This window comes from Convolutriloba macropyga, chromosome 12, assembly GCF_964194025.1.
Source record: "Convolutriloba macropyga chromosome 12, txConMacr16.3, whole genome shotgun sequence".
Taxonomy (NCBI): Eukaryota; Metazoa; Xenacoelomorpha; order Acoela; family Convolutidae; genus Convolutriloba; species Convolutriloba macropyga.
In genome coordinates this window covers 46,992,548-47,009,865 of record NC_134479.1, presented here as the reverse complement: position 1 = coordinate 47,009,865, position 17,318 = coordinate 46,992,548, and the positions used below count along the sequence as shown (strand labels likewise).

At 35.6% G+C, this 17,318-nt stretch overlaps 1 protein-coding gene across 1 annotated transcript in view; it reads right to left on the bottom strand.

Annotated features, from left to right (window-relative positions):
• The window catches only part of LOC142350517 (uncharacterized), a 129,063-nt gene that overhangs the window by 93,726 nt on the left and 18,019 nt on the right, over positions 1–17,318 (bottom strand). The window contains exons 3-4 of the mRNA XM_075402367.1: positions 15,872–16,060; positions 13,275–13,411 (exon numbers count right to left, since the gene is read on the bottom strand). Of these exons, the coding sequence (XP_075258482.1) occupies positions 13,275–13,411; positions 15,872–16,060 (326 nt within the window). The remainder of the gene's footprint in view (positions 1–13,274; positions 13,412–15,871; positions 16,061–17,318) is intronic.

Sequence of the window (17,318 nt, the reverse complement as noted above, 5' to 3'; positions counted from 1 at the left end):
CGGACAATATTTTTGAAGTTGTGACACATTCGCACAAGGGTTCGAGTGCCTCGCTCACTTGTTTTTGCAATTTCTAAATATTCAGCAGCCATATTGCAGGTAATGGATAAACAATTGAGATGTTTTTGTTCCGATTTTATGCATTCAAACGGTAACAAAGCGCACACTTTTCTTTGTAAGGAAAGTTTTATAAAGACTTAACAGCACCGAGTCTAGAATCAATTCTGAGAACAAGAGAATTGAAATCTTGTTTTTATATGATATGGAACTGAATGGACAAGCAGGATGAAAGCTAATTCTAGAAGAAGGTTAAGTAATAAAGACTTGCAGTAATGTAATAAGATGCCAAAGAACTAAACAATTTTCACAAAACTTATATTGAACAACAAGAAAGAACAATGGCGGAAAGAATGAAAAATTGTTGCAGACGTTTTTGTTTATTTGACTTAATCATTTCATCATTATTCCGTCATGTCTATAAATAGAATTGTGTCATATTGAACTAAGTTGAAGTGGGGTGCTCTCGGGAAATATAAATAGACTCGAGGAGGCGAGCTAATTTATCCCTTGCTAATGAAAATTTGTCAGTTTTTAGACTTAAAGGTCGGGACTTGTAAAACTGTTTTCTGCTATGGCCTTTATAATGCTTGGCCCGACGATGTTGCATTAGTGAATGGAAATTTTTAAATTGCCTTGGAAAATTGTGACATTGAATGGGTCTTGATTCAGCAGGGTATATTTTTTCCGATCTTTTGAATTTCATATTTCGTATAAACATCAGAGCTGATATAGAGGAGTATAGATTTGTTTACACGCTAGGGTGGATGGGTTTGTTTGCTCAGCTGTTATATTTTCTAGACATTTTGGCGTGGGGTTTAAAATTGTTTACATTCCAACAAACAGTAATGTATTAGTCATTCATCATTTCAGATTACTTTGATACAGTTTGCCTCGATATATACAACATTATGGGTAATGTTTTATCTAAGGATGCTGAGTACAGCGACTTTCATTTGGATCTCTCGCTCAATGAAAAACGGCTTGTTAGGGCTGCTGTTAAGACTTATCATACCACTGGCACCTACTTATCCTTGAAATTGTTCAAACGTGATAGTAAACACGTCGATTGGGATTTCAATCAAAAAATTACACGGCAGAGTTTCGGCGGCAGAGTTTCGGTTGATATGTCGGAACATTGAAAAACTAGAACAAATGCTTGATCAACCAGTTGGCTTGATCGATTCACTTCTAAAACCAGATTCAACTGATGACTCAAAACGTCCAGCAAAACGAGCCGGCAAAACACCAACTCAGCGCCAAAAGAAAATACCAAAAACGTCTGTAAAAGTCGATGAGGATTCGGAATAATTTCTATTATACCTTTTGCTTCCTGTCATTGTTTATGCTTTCATAGTTTGTTCGTTTTGTTCGTTATGGTTGAGGCAATGTATGAGAACAGTCCCGAATATTTCAAGAAATTTCAAAAACGTTTCAAGTACAATATTAGTGAGACGGAACCAAAACTTGAAAACACAACAATTGAAAATTATGCATATGGTTATCATTCATCTGCAACAGTTATCGAAGGTTGTACATTTGGCTCCAATCATTATCATGTTATGTATGAATTTGGTTCGCAGGATGAAAATATATTCGATTCTCTTTATGTACCTGCGGTGATACCGTGTCTCGTTAACTGTTTCAAATTACTTATTCAGCCTACGCAAAAAGATTTTGTTAAACGTGGTGCAATAATTTCACGATTACATGTTGCTGTTGAGTACCGTTCAAAATCAACTTCTTCTTCAGTTACCAAGAACCAGAAACAAATTCCAGCACCCTTGAGTGAGGCAGCAGCGGAATCTATTAGTACTTTTACGGCCAACAAACGTTCTTCTACAGTCCCTGATGTAACTTTGAAACGATTTTGCCAGCTTATGCAAGGTGAACACTCCTCAACTCTGTATCAGATAATGGATATTCTGCTTAGTGGCCACGGGGGTTTTGTGCGAGAAACCTCAAACTCTTTCATAACCTTTCAATTTTGTAAAAAATGATATTCAAAAAATGTTGTTGTTTCAAAATCAAATTAACTTTTACTTCATATGTTTTACAAAAACTAGCAACTCTAATTCATTTACATCAGGTATGAATGGGAATTTCTCACTATAAAAATAATGAACAATATATATGCAAAATAAACCACAAATCTGGGAGTCTGAGGATGGAGACTGAACGTCTCTTCTATGTTCCATGATATCCATCATTATCTCCAAGTCTTTACACTGTTGTAAACGGTTGAAAATATCCTTGTAGGCAGTCAAGGGTAGAGCCAATGGATCTGCGAAGTATATTATTGGGTATGCATATCGTTTAGCTAGCACTACCCAGTGGGTTCTAATAGAGTTGGATCGTGATGCATTAACAATAATAAATGTGTTGGTTTGCAAGTTCAGCGGAAAATTATCAGAGGCATAAACCCCTCTGAATTTGAATTTGAGATGTTTACACTTTTTCACTTGGTGATGAATTTGGTCTTCGTCCATTAGTTTGTGATCATGGGAAGAGCGTTCTTAGATGCGTTTCTTGCGGAGTCAATAGAGATACTAGATGCTTTTTCTCCAAGAAAAAATATTTCAACGTTATGAGCTAACGCTGCATCGAACTTGAGTTCAACAAACAATGATGAATTTGTTAGCTCTGGATGAATAAGGTCATGAGTTGCCTCTTGAGTGCTGGTCACATCAAACACCATTATATAATGGTTTGCGAACTCACTCAGAGGTATTCCATGGCCATTTTCTACATAAGCTAATGCACTCATTGAATTGTAGTACAACCTCTTGTTGTCAGTTGTTGACATTGGAGTTCCAGCCGTTGCAAAACCGTTTCGATAAATGGTTATCTCTCTTAAAACCAAACTTTTGATAATGTAATGGATTAGCGGTGTTGGTACCGATGAATGCCGTACCAACGCATAATGCAACAATGACTCTTCTGATTGGCTCTTTAGTGAAAATATCCTCATGTTTCCAGCTTTGTTGGCCTGTTGTAGCCAAGCATGTTTTGGTAATTACTTCATTGTATCGGTAAATTGCCGGAGTTTTCAATAATGTCTTCTCAATTGCACCTACAACATTATCTGACACCGTCATTTTCCTGATAAATAAATTAGCCTCATCTATTTTAACCTTGTAGTGTTTCGCTGCGTCTTCGCTGATGACGGCAAAGTCATCTTGAGATCGTCTCATTGAAATTCGTAAGGTAACTCCACTAACCAAATGTTTCTCACACGAAAAGAAATCAACCGCCAACTTTCCATATAACGTTATACGTGCGGAATATCGCACTGTTCTTTTTATTATATCTGAGATTGCTGCTGGAATAGTGCCCGGGTTTTCCTCATACTCGTAACCCTGACATTTTAGCCAGGTTTTTTTTTGCGTCTGTACCGTGAGAGAATTCAGTTTCTATGAAACTTTTGTGTGCATAGTGTCCATTAGCTGTTAAAATTTTGATACCATTTGCATAAACAGTACAGTCGGCGAAAAGTGAATGAAGGATTTTATTAGCAAAATATTGAAGATCACTGGCATTAGCGTCATCAGTTGTGTAGCACAAATCCGTTCCATTTGTTTGAAGTATTCGACACTTGATCTCCAGGTAAATTTTTGCAAGTCAATAAAATTGTTGCGATCACCAACAACTTCAAATTCCAATGAAGATCCTGAAGGCGAATAAAGCGGTCCTGTTTTTTGCTCGAATGATTGATCAGATGTTACCAGCAAAGGTGGTTTTTCAAATAAGTCTAAAGAACTGTGAGTAGCTTCAGATGGTATTACAATATTAGTTCGCATTTTTCACTCGCGAGAAAAAATCCAGACGACTCCTTTTTGGACGCGGTTTTCGAGAAATGATTCTTCTGGCTGAGATTTTTCGTTTTTGCTTTGAGCGAGGTCTCGTGTATTGTCGTCTTTTTCGTCATATTATTTTACGACCTGATGCATTACGTGATTGAAGAGATCCACCTATTTGTTTGCGAGCTGTTTTGGCTACTGTACTTTTCAGTGCTTGTTTTGCTGACTTTCTTTTGGTTGCAACTTCTACTAACTCTTGTGCTCCCTGAACCAATAAATCACGACCAATCTTTTTCGCTGCGGGCCAGAGAAATTGGCGTGCTAATGGCAGAGCAAATCTTCAATACCTGCTGCATGCGCTCCAAAACCGCTGCCTCTTTGTCTGTAGTGTCCGGAAAAATGCGGCATTGATTGAGATGCTTGATTGCTGTAGTATGCCTCAATATCAAATAATTTTTTGAAATTTTAAACTGACTATAATTTTTCCGGTGCCAGTAAAAGGAATTAGTTTTCCAGTTTCGTTTCTCAACTCTACCTGGATGTTCTGAATGTTGTTTGATAATATTGGCTTGTAATCCAAATTTGTGTAGGACTTGTGGTGTATGGGTGTCACTGTGTTTATGCTACCGTTTCTCAAACGTCTTTCAGACTCAATGATTTTTATTACCGGAGCTCTCACATCACCAACGTTCTGATGTTCAATTATATCAATGTATACAAATATTAGCTGTGATCCACAAGTAATATCAACTGGAAAATCTCCAACATGTCGGTTCAAAGAGTTGCCTGCATTTTCTGACTTGTAACCAATATGAATAAAACCATGATTCGAAATATCTCTTATTCCTTTAAAACCAAGAATACTGGGTACTTCTTCATCTTTGAATGACAAACCTTCGTAGGTCCAAATTTCAAAACTAAGTTTTGCGTTACAGTGTCAAAATCATAGTCAAACTGTTTCAAATGAGCGATTCGAAAAATTTCTTCCAGAAGCTCTTCTGAACTGTTGTATATACCTTTGCGAATTCTTCGAAGTTGTCCGGTGCGGTTATGTGAAGCATCAAGTTCAGCGCCAGAACTGACATACGCAACTATTTCGGCTGAGTTTACATTATTGATGTTTGATGGAAATGATATTGAAGCAAGGGCAACTTGCCAATCTCCATCTAACTGTAATGGTTGGGCAAGTTGATTTCAAAACTTGGCCATAGTATTATTGGTAAAAATTCCCATTGATGCATTCGATATCAAATCAATAGTAAATTCTTTATTAATACTCATGTTTAGTCTTTGACAGGAATGACGTTCACTTGGACTAATTCTGGTTCATAAAATTTACCTTTAATTATAACGTTGTTTGCGTCTATAAGGTTGTATGTTGTTGGACTGAGGGTGGCAACCTTGAATACTGTGAAGACTTCGTCGGTGTAATTTTGTTTATAACCTTTCCTAAATATTTCGTCTGGCTTTGCAATCCGAACCAGGTCTTCTTCTTCGTATTTCGGCTTGTACTTTTTTGTGCTAATTGCTAGGGATATTAGAAACGGTTCATGTTTTTTAAAAGTTTTGTTAGGTGCAAGTTCGGTAACACGATTAACACGACTGTTTATAGTATTTACAAACTGGGGCAATTCTTTAATATAAGTCCAAGTCCAATTTTCCTCCAGGTATTTGTGAATAATAATTTTGAGCGATCGAATAGTCCTCTCAGCAAATGCCGACTTGGTTTCGTTTTCTGTTGTATATAAATGAATCTCTCCTTCTTTTCACAAAATTTTTTGAATTCACCTTTAAACTCGGATCCCTTGTCTGTCCAAACCCTTTCTGGTTTTTTCTGTTTGATCATTTTTTTGAACGCTTCAACAGCATCTTTTGCATATAAAGTTTTCATTGGTTGCACCCGTAGGTATCGCGATAAAACACCAACAGCCACCAGTAAATATTTGACTCCATTGTTGTGTTGGGCAATTTTATCCATATACGCCACATCGACAGACCAGATTTCGTTTATTCTGTATGCACCAGCTTTTAGTCTCGGGAAAGTTTTTCTGAATTGTTTGTATTTTGTGTATGGGGCTTTCGACTGAAGGTATTGAACCACTTTGGATCTTGGTAAACCACTGGCTTTCATCAAATTAGCAATGCTACCAAAGCTGCACTACCTTTTGTGTATAATTTGTTCAGTTGTTTAACGTGAGAGGAAGTAATTTGTCCACGAGCTAGACGGTTGAATTTCGTCTTTTGCATCTTCAAGGCTTCCTTCATCGTCGCCAGAAGCTTTTGATTCTTTTGTTCTCGAGACTCCTGATTCTTCGTTTTCTGGTTCATCCTCAAACAACTGTAACTTTTCGTTTAGTGATAAGGCAAGAAATTTTTTTGCGTATGTATTACAAGTTAATTGTGAACTGATATCTAGAAAGGTCAGGACTTTGTAATGTTCAAGTGAAAGCTTAGATGTTGTTTGTTGTAGATCGTAAAGAAAATCTGCTACAAGAATTCCCGTGCTTGACTTATTAACCATTAGTCTTGATGTCTGATCCAGGGATAGAGATTCTGACTCTTCTATTTTTTCCAATATTATGCTCGCTTTTTCAAACTTTTTTCTATCAAGGTGTTTAATATCTCCCAAAACTCGCTCCCTGATTTAGTTGAAATTTTTGTATCAATTTTGTCATCTCTAGTCTCATTCAACTCATCTCTGATATTCTTCAAAATATTATCGGTCTGCTGTTGAGTGTCTTGTTGCGTGGTAGAAGGTGCTGTTGGAGACTTGCTTCTTTGCAACAGTGATATTTGTTTTGCTCTCTCTCGGACAATTTTATTGATGAGAAGTTGAGCAATTTGAGGTTGTTCATTCGCATACATTTGACGAGGAATTAGCACAAACTCTTCAGTGTTCATTTTGCTCCAGAAAAGCAACGCAATCATTTTAATTAGACGAACTCTAGAATCTGATCGAAAAATTTTGATTCTCTCACTTTTTTCAACTCGCCTGTCTGCAAGTTTACGTAGTGGTTTCTCGAATTTTTTCAATTCAACTTTATTGATTGGTACAATTCCAGAGAGCACGTTCATCACACAGTCACTCAAGAACCAATTGAAATCGCCCTGATGTAATATTTCTATTTGAGCTGTGTTCTCATTCCTCTTATTTGCCCATTGCTTGAACATAAGCAAATGTTTCTTTTTCATTTGTAATTGTTGTAATGACTGCTTCAGGGGACGAAATGTAAAAAAATAGAAGGATCCGGTCCAATTAGTTGCGATGAAAAACGTAAACCCTGACTGGTTTTTGGGTCGAGATCAATCATCAAATGTCCAAAGGGCTCCGCAGTTGCTAGTTTGTATGCTTCTTTTATCAGTTGGAGACAATTCAACTGTTTTCCAAGATATTCAATTTGTTGAATGTCACGAAGCGACTTGAATAATATTATGTGTGTTGTATTCAGATCAATGGTTCTGGACCATTTGCTTTGATGGAACAAATTATGCTTGACGTATATAACATGTAATTTGCGATGACGTCCTGAGGTAGCTATTTTTACAAATTCTTTATCGTTGAAGATTTCTTCACATGAATCGTCATAGATAAGCAGACAATGTGATAGATTTTTTGTTATATCAAAACCTGAGTACTTTAGAAACTCAATCCCTGGTATAACTCGTTACATATCTTTGAAAAGTGGTTGGAACTCTTTGTAAAAATAATAAATTTTTTCAAAGCGTGGATAAAAGGTCGAACTTTTTAGCATTCGAAATAAGAGTTCTGTTTTACCACAACCACTTGGTCCTACAGTTGACATGAATATCCTGTCATGTGTAAGAATAACTTTGTTCATAGTTTGGGATTAGGTAAAATGTAACCGACTAAACTCGATAAGAGAGCCATCCAAATTGATTTCTCTTCACAGCTTTCTGATAATAGAAAGAGCATAGAGAAGCGAAGAGTGATCATTAAGACAATGATACTAACTTGAACAAAAAATATTACTTCGGACCTTGGCACTGTTGAATTTGAACAACAACGCCATGGGGGCCTCTCCTTGTTGTTCACATCAAAGACTAAATTACTGATACCGGCGTCAGCCTCGTCTCTTTGATTCATTGGAGAAAAATAATTAATTGAAAAGTGAATCGAAACAAGGATGATATAAAATGTTAAATTTTTGAATTATTTACTGGGCAACTGTTTCATGTACCAGAACTCAAACAAATTGAAACCTTTAATATGACTTTTTATCTCTAGTTTTCAACAAACGGTTGATGAGTCATTTTCCTCGAACGATGGTGGTTGATTGAAGACTTTGTCAAATTCGGGGTGCTCCAAGACATATAACCGCAACTCATTTGGCATCTCATTAAGTGATAGCTCACGTTCTGGTGGTGTTTTTTTCAATCTAAATTGAGGAACTTTTTTGTCCGCCCATTGCTTCCAACGTGGGATTCGCTGCTCTCTGGGGTACTGCATAGGCTTCTGATTTGTTTTGTTCATAGCCATAATTGAACTGATTCTGATGTTCTTGAGCTCTCTGTTTATTTTTTACGTACAGTTGGAAGTGATAGAAATTATCTATCACGGGCAGGAAAGCCCTAAAGCTGTCCAGCTCGTCGGGAGAAAGAGTAATGGTTGCAAAATAAGGTTTTGCTGCGGTACTATTAAGCGAGTTGTAACGCGGTTGTTGTGCTGTGTTTGGCTTGTTGTTGAGATAGTTCGCTCGGTTCTGTTGATCACTTGAAAAATTATTCTGTATTGGTGGAGAGGGATCCTGAACTCTGTTGAATATTACAATCGGCTGATCGTCAAGTGGAGTCAAGCAAGTGAATATCTTCAAGTTGTCTGACAGATAAGTTATTAAAGTTGCTGGGTCTTCTCTGTGCATCACTTTGTGTCCACTGTGAAAATATTCTTACTTTACGTTCCGCGCAGTGATTTGATAATTGATCGTTTGTTGAACGAAAGTTTGAATGATGATAACAGGAGGGAACTTGTTCTTCTGATATTATCTCTGAGATTCGGGGACAAGTTAGATCCTCCAGATTATAAACAGTTTTTTGTAAAAGCTTACTGAGGAGCTCACACTTTTCAATGCCTTTGGCAAAAAAATTTTTTCGTGTGAATCGGAAACTGAAACTCAGACAGATTGTTTTCAAATCACAGTAAGGTATATCACCTTCGTCCCAATCAAGACCGTGTAGGTTATTGGTCAGCCAAATAACAGTTTGTCTATCGTGTGCGGGTAAATCAGCGAATTTAAGCGGCGGTTTGAAAAATATTGTATCGTTGTAACTGGAACACAAACTGAGTTCTTTTATAATGAATCCAAGTGACTTGAGTTCGAAACCTTCGAGATCGAGGACAATAATATTTGTGGTTTTGCTGCCAAAATTTTCTAGCATTCCAATTCACGAAACAATTGTGAATGAAAAATTTTCACTGATAGAATGAATAATATTCCTGTCAGGTGTCCAAAAAGACAATTGTTTACTGGTGAGTAACGGAAAGCGTAAACATATCCAGGGCCTTTGTTTCGACAATCTTTTATAAATCCAGCGGCGTCATGCAATGCAGCATGAAGTCGTAGCACTTTGCTCCGTTCCAATAAAGGATCTAGTCTTGAATTATCAATTCCAATGAAACCACCATAGGGTCTAAATTTAAGTGCTATTTCTCCGTCAACTTCTGGATCTAACAAAGAACAAGCAGCTACGAAATATAATTGTCGATAAGATATGTGTGTATAATTTATGTTACCTCTCAGTGATAAAACTTTCTCATGAATGAGCTTGATGTCTTTTGTTCCTATTGTGTTCATTATTTTACTGTTTACTGAACGTGAGCGTTTAGAGTTTTTGTTTATAAATCTTTCAATTCTGATTGGTTGTCAATTTGAATAAAAAATCAAGCACTCCGATTGGTCAATTTGTTTTGGAAAGTTTTGTGACCCTGAACATGTTTGGGCATGATCTGATGACGCTCCAATTAATATATCATTAATGATTTTATACATCTACTAACAGGTTAGTTGTTTTACTGTTGTTTTCACCAATTTATGTATGCATTTAAGGACATAGGTGATTATGACCATAATTGTGTACATACTTAGGTAAAAACTTGTTTTTCTTGTACAAATCTGTATGTATGTATGTATGTATGTATGTATGTATGTATGTATGTATGTATGTATGTATGTATGTATGTATGTAGGAATGTGTGTATGTATACATACATCAATACATACATATATAGATACTCACATACACATACATGCATACATTTACATACACAAATACATTCATACATGCATACAACAATACACACAAACATATATACATACATGAATACATACACATATATACATATACACGTTACATATATACATGTATATACATATATACATTTACATAATACATACATACATGCATACATACATGCATACTTACAAACATGTTGTTCTGGAGGCTATGGAAAACAACTGAAGGTACAGATATTGTGGGTTCAAGATTGCCAGTCTACGAGTATTGGGACTAATATAATGTAAGATTAGGTCGTCCGAGGGGGTAAAAAGATGTAAATATGAGCGGGTAAGTTATTCGGAAGTGACAAAAGTGCGTAAGAACTTGGCCGCCAAAAAGGTAAAATGATGCAAGAGTGAAGAGGGGAATAATTTTATTAAAAAATTCTGATAGATGGACCGCCAAAAATGGGTCATGCATTAGATGTCCGGAGGCTATGGAGAATCAGCTGAGTGTACAGAGCTGGTGGCTTCCAGAGTGACAGTCTTCAATTATGGGAGGGGGCTATACTAATGTAAGGTAAGGGATTCCTAGGCGATAAGAGCATGTCACAAGGGGTAACCTGATGATAGGGGTTAAGATGATGTACGATTGAAGGGGTAATTTGTTGAGAGGTCGTAAAGTGGTGTAAGAAGGGGTCTGCGGTGGGCTTATAATGATGTGTGAGTGGGGTCTCAGTGAAAATGTTTTTTTTGGGAAAATCAAGAGTCAGCTGATGAATTTTAGATTTTTTTGGGCCTCCATAGGCTGTCAAGGGGGAGATGGTGTGGGAGTTTGGGGGTAATGGAGAAATTACTGTCAGACTTTTTTTTGTGAGTCTTGAGCAGCCCACTCTCACACAACTTTACCCCCTCTCATCAAGTTACCCCCTCTCACTCGTACATCACTTTAACCCCCACGATAGTCCCACTCTTACACCATTTTACTCCTTCCCAACAAGTCCCCCCTTACATCATTTTATTCCCATTCATGCCGGATTCGTGCACAATTTTTATCCACTCTGAATAAATTACCCCTTCATTCTTACATCAATTTACGCCCCCTTGGAAGCCCATCGAAGCCCAAGGTTTAAGAGTTTTAAACTGCATACTCCTCAAAAATCCTTTTATTGCAGCCCCAATCTTACCTTTTGTGGGCGAAAAAATTCGCCCGGAAGGTTTAGCGGATCAGTGCTAGTCCTTATTTTTCGCGCTACGATCCCCTTACTCGACTGAAGTTTTGCTCTGAAATTAGATCATCTCCGAAAAAGAGACAAGAATCCGTCTCTGACGCAGTACCGACTGAATAATAATTGACTTATTACTGCGTTTGGACTTCTCGGGTACTTATTCACAAACAATGGGGTCTATTCTGTTTCGCCCCGTTTTTTATAAGCGCCCCATTACAATTCATGTGTTGTTGTATAGCACATTTTATGTTAAATTTAGTACTTTGGGGGCGGGAGGGTAGAAGTTATAAACCCACATCTAATTTTTTTAAAACATTTTATATACTGGCACGCGCTTAAGCAGTATATGTCCTCAGGTATTTTTATTTTTCCTTTTTTGCCGCCTACCTCAATCTAAGTGGCTGCATACTAATTGCAACCCCCCCCCCCCCCCCCCAACAACACGAGTCACATTTTTGTGTGATGAATTTACAATGTAAGGGCACGCACTAAGTGACTGGGAGTGTATAAGTACTGAGTGCACAAACAAATTAGTTCGGCTTCAAGATAAGCAGTTGTTTGAATCTCGTATGAAAAAACCCGGGTCGAGGTTTTGACAAAAAATAATGTAAGATTAGCGGTGAATAGCGGTGAAAAAAAACTTTTTTCACCGCAAAGCGCCCGCATCTTTTAGCGTTGAATGCGCTGAAAGCGGTGAATTTTTGTAAGAATTGCGTTGAATTTTGCGGTGAAAAATTTTTTTTCACCGCATTCATCGGAATTCTTACAAAAAAGAAACTACCGTACAATGGTTCGAACCTCTACCTCATGCGTGTGACCAAATTCGTAATCCACTGCCCCATCTGTCACTTACTTTAATGATATTTCCTGTGAATATAAGATAAGCGTTGAAATTAGCGCGTTGGATATTTGTAAGATTTGCGATTTTAGCGGTGAAAATTTTTTTTTCACCGCATTCTGCTGGTAGCGGTGAAAAATTTATTTTCACCGCATTCTGCTGGTAGCGGTGAAAAATTTTTTTTCACCGCATCCTGCTTTTAGCGGTGAAAAATTTTCTTTCACCGCTAAAGCGCTGAAAAAAAAATTTCACCGCTTAAAAGTTTTTTTTCACCGCATTCATCGCATTGAACGCAAATCTTACACTTTTACTCAAATTCACCGCAAATCTTACATCTTTTAGCGATTTTTAGCGGTGACACCTCGACCCGGGAAGGTGTGAACATAAAAAATGTCTAAATTGACTCGAAAAATGAAGTATCAGGCGCCTTTCGCCATTCAGATATAATATATGAACACATCAAATCAATGGTCATGAATCAGAACAAAAAAATGTTGTTATCTTAGTCAACAAAAACCGAACTGAGCTCAATGCGAGGTAATGGTTCAAAAAATTATTATATATGTATTTCAATATACATACAATCAATGAAAATTTGTGATCAGTTCCTAATTTTGGACATCAGTCGTGTACCAGACTTACTGTCAATATATCGGAAGCATAGATCAGAAAGCATTGCATTCTGCTTAATATGATCTTCTTGGGTAATTGTTATAATTTTCTTAAGTGAAAATGAGTTCTTTTTTTTCAAGAGTTGACCTTGTTCAAGACACTGAAAACTTCCTAACATCCTTATTAGTCTTTACACGTTGTTAAAAGTTTGAAAAAACATCAAAGTTTGCATGTGATGATTAATTGGCGTACGGTGGCAGAGAAATTAAGTAAAAGGCCAAAGTGGATACATAACTAAAAATTAGCTCTCAGTGAAAAAATTTTATAATAATTGTTAGCTGAGTTTTTGTGTCCCTGAAAATTCTACCAAAATTTTCTTCACCTTGTCTTTACTTTAGCTTGTTCATATATCACAAAGCAAGCAAACTAAGATTCTGATTTCCTAGAAAAAAATTAAGAAATAAGGATTCTAGACAATGATGCGCGTTGAAAACTCCGAGATTACCCAAAGTCGTGGAAATAGGATCTGTCTATTCCTCCGAGTTGCCCAGTAATTCTGAATTTGATGCTTGCGCCAGTTCCAGATTCAATTGTTACACTTAGAAACAAATCCTCCGTTCCAACACTTGTCGAGTTTTCGATCTGAAAAAAAAGACAGGATCAAGTAAGAAATCTTCTTCTATACAGTAATTACAATTACCGAAACACAACCAAGGCATTTAATGGAAACCTGTCAAAAGGTAAAAGTTTTCACAAATAGATTACTCCATTACTTTTTTGAGAATTGCAATAGGAGCTAAGAAACAGCTCTAAGTAAATACTTTATACCCCATTAGGAGCATACTTTCCTCGGGATAACTTTTTCTACTGCATGCAGTAAGCTTCATTGTAAATTAATTCAGTCAACCGGGGTTTTGTATTGTTTCTTAAATTTGTACATTGGATTATATTATAATGAAGAAGTTTTTTTATATATAAGAAACCTTTTTTCAAAGGCTGCAACTTGACATCGACCTTGAAAATATGTACTATATTATCTTTTTATTTATGAACTGCGGTGCTGAAAAGGTCTGTTAGGTTGTCGTTGACCACTTTAATTTATTTCAAGATGATTTTAATAGATTATTTCAAAAAAAAAAAATATATATGCATCTTTCTTTGAGTCTGAAATTTCAAAAAAATTGACATTATTGACAGAATACAAGTATACACGAAGCATCTCAAACCCGATGCACAGATCAAAGTACATTGAACATCGAAAATAAGCTAGTAGTATCACGAAATCAAAGTTCTTTTTTATACTCCATATTAGTACACCTCATAGCTATAAAAAAATTAACTAACAAAAATCTGAATTTTGTTTACATCGTGGATCCCAATGGCTAGTTTGACTAATGGTTTGCCTACTTCAAAATAAAACTTAAGAGTAACCTACCAGTTACCCCATTGTAGAAAGGAAGAATTTCACTCAAATCTCACAAAAAAAAAGAATTTTGTCAGAGAATTATGTTATATTTCTTTTCTCTCTTTTTTTTCTAACGCAAATGCATTTTGAATAATGACTGAATAAACGTGAAACATATAAAATTTTGAGACAATTTTAAACCATCAAACACAAATTATTTTCATCAATTTTTCGTTGATTTCTCTGGCAAGTTACCCGTACATATTTTTTGACTTTCATAATTAGGTAAGATCACTAGTCAAGGGATCAAGGGTGCGAAAATTGTCTACAAACTTTGAATGGAAGAAGTACTACTTTTTCGTCCAAAATTTATGTTTTGATTTCGTAAAATGATCTTGACAATTAATTGAAAAAACAGCTAGTTACTGCCCTGAGAAAGAGACAATGTCAATTGTCGACTTTTCAAATTTTTGTTCTAGGGAAGTTTTCAATTTTCACAACGACGAAAACATTGACTGAAGAGAACTTTTGCTATCAGTGAAAGAGAAAGAAACTATAAAAAAATTGCAACGATGGCTATTTTATCTGTACAAGCTCTGAAGTTAATTGTTAATTGATAAACACCGATAGTTTTTGACATTTATTTCTAATTTAATTTTTTGATTATTGGTGAAAATTGCGCAATTGTTTATTTAGAGAACCTATGTTTATTGACTATGATGCTGTCTATTTTTAGTTCGGTTTGAAAACCAGATGGACCTCTTTTTCAGTGCAATTGATATTTCTTTGATCCGCTGATTTAAAAATATTTTCAATCGGAAGGTTATTGGTTTTTGGCGCCAGTCATAATGTGTAGCGTTTTTCCGGAAATTTTGTGGTCGAATAGCTTTCAGTTTACTTAAGATTTTTGAATACTTAATTATGGCGCGTTATGGCGGCGCAAGAATTAAACTACTGATCAGATTGAAAAAATTCTATGTAAATATGTAAGAAAATTTATTCTTTTTGATGGTTTATTATTGTGACATCTGTTTGATTGAGCTCATAATGCAATATTGAATGTAGAACGTCATAAAAGATTAAGTTTTTGCCAGCCATTAAAAGTATGCAAATCAACTTGCTATATAAAGATTGAAAAAACCTCATGGAACACTTATTCTTAAATAATTGTTCATATGTTAGCTTATCTGATTAAATAACATTAAAAACTATATAAAACAGAACTGACACAAAGGTGGACTTAAGATTATCGTTTAATTTTTGAACAGATACCATATCTTTTTATGTTGGTCACAGTTGTTGTCGTTTACAATAAAACGCAAGTTTTAGCTTGGAAAAAAATTACGCAATTTAATATTCAATGAAGTCATAAAAAGCCATCTCTCCTTGGAGCGTCAAAGCATCGTATTATTTATTAATCAGCTTACAAAAACTTATTAAACTGTCTCACATAATACGAAGAAAGGTAGAGATTCATAAATTTTTTGAAATTTAGATAGAGCAGTTCAATATGATTTAGATGGTTTCAAAGGTACGGCAAAAATAAAGGATTGCTTGTATGGAAAGCTATGTTATTTTTTAGTTCTAAAAGATTTTTTTCATATCTCTCTCACTTAACCTAACTATCCACACAATTTTGTAAGTTAACATATCGCTGAGGGAACCTAAAATGTGTGAAAAAGGGAACTTTATCAAACCACATCAGTGTAAGTGGCCACTTTGAATGACGTCACAAGTCCTTTCTTCCCATAAGCACTTGTGAGTTGCATGGAGAATGTATAGTCCTGTCCAGCTACAAGTCCAGTCACTTCATGGGATAAAAGTCCGATTGGGTCCAGAGTACAGGGACAAGAGCCACCGACTGGTTCATTCCAGATATCCAACACCTTTTTTTTTTAAAAAAAACAAATAATCTCAAAAGTATAGAACTTAGTTTGAGGAAGGTTTGAGGAACTGGCATGAAAAAGCAACATTACAAAAATTTCAAATTCTCTACATCACGTTTGAAATTGAATGGTAAATATTTGCACTAAATCAACCGGTATATTAGGCAGTTGTTTATTTGTTTAAGTGAAAACAATATTGGTATTATTGTTAAAAAAAGTACAACTGAATTTTACGACAGAAAGTATGGATTTGCATATATGAAAAATTTGTAATAAATTGGTAATTGATTTGGTATTTTTAAAAGCTTTGATCCGTTTCTTTCGTTCTTTTCTTGTTAAATTGGAATTTCAATTTAAATTGAATTCAATTTCTCAAAGATACAACTCTAATTAATACAACTCTAGTTTCTAAGATTTTTGAATAGCTTGGAACCCATAACCAAAAAGTTGTTTTCCTTGTTATTAAATTTAGTTTTAGATATACAAACTTCCAATAAGTTCGTTTATGAGGAAGTGTCTGTCATACCCATTGTGTCCGCTCTCACATGGCATCTTTTGGGTAGTAAAAGTAACTTCAGAGCACTATTGTATTACGACTATTTGATTTCTGACGACTATTTGCCCGTTTGTTTTTCTTTTTTTAACGGATCATGTGCATCATAAAACTGTTGGCTACTTTTTACCCATATCCCAGATTTTTGTAGCAGTACAAAATAATTTGGTTTCAAGGTACCGTGGAGAGTACATTTGGTTTCTGATGTCGTAATTGTTGTTTATTTCTGTTGCATCATTGATGTGAAAGCTGGAAACCTTCCCGACATGACACATGGATGTTAAAATTTAAAACAGTTTTTTTTATTAAGCTTTGATGAGTTAACTAATAACTGTTTCAAGGCAAACATAACTGATTCAGGTTATTGTTTTTTTTGTTAGCGAAGGTTTGAATAGCTTTTGAGTTCTTCTGTTTATGTTTTCATTGTTTTGTCGTTCTATCGAATTTATTCGTCTTACTTTTGGATAACAAGGGTAAAATTGCTGACTGATTTTTGCGTCAATCTTATCCTCTAGCTTACAAGAACCCGTAGGCCATTATTAGAGTGATCAGATATTGAAAGTTTGTGACGCAGCTTTCTCTCAACAAGCTGACTTTGGCACTTTGAAACTTAACTTAAATACAATAAGTTTCAAGTATATGAAGGCATGTGTGTATTATCTGTCCCAGATATATGTATCTGTTACCTTCTGTGTTTATGGCACA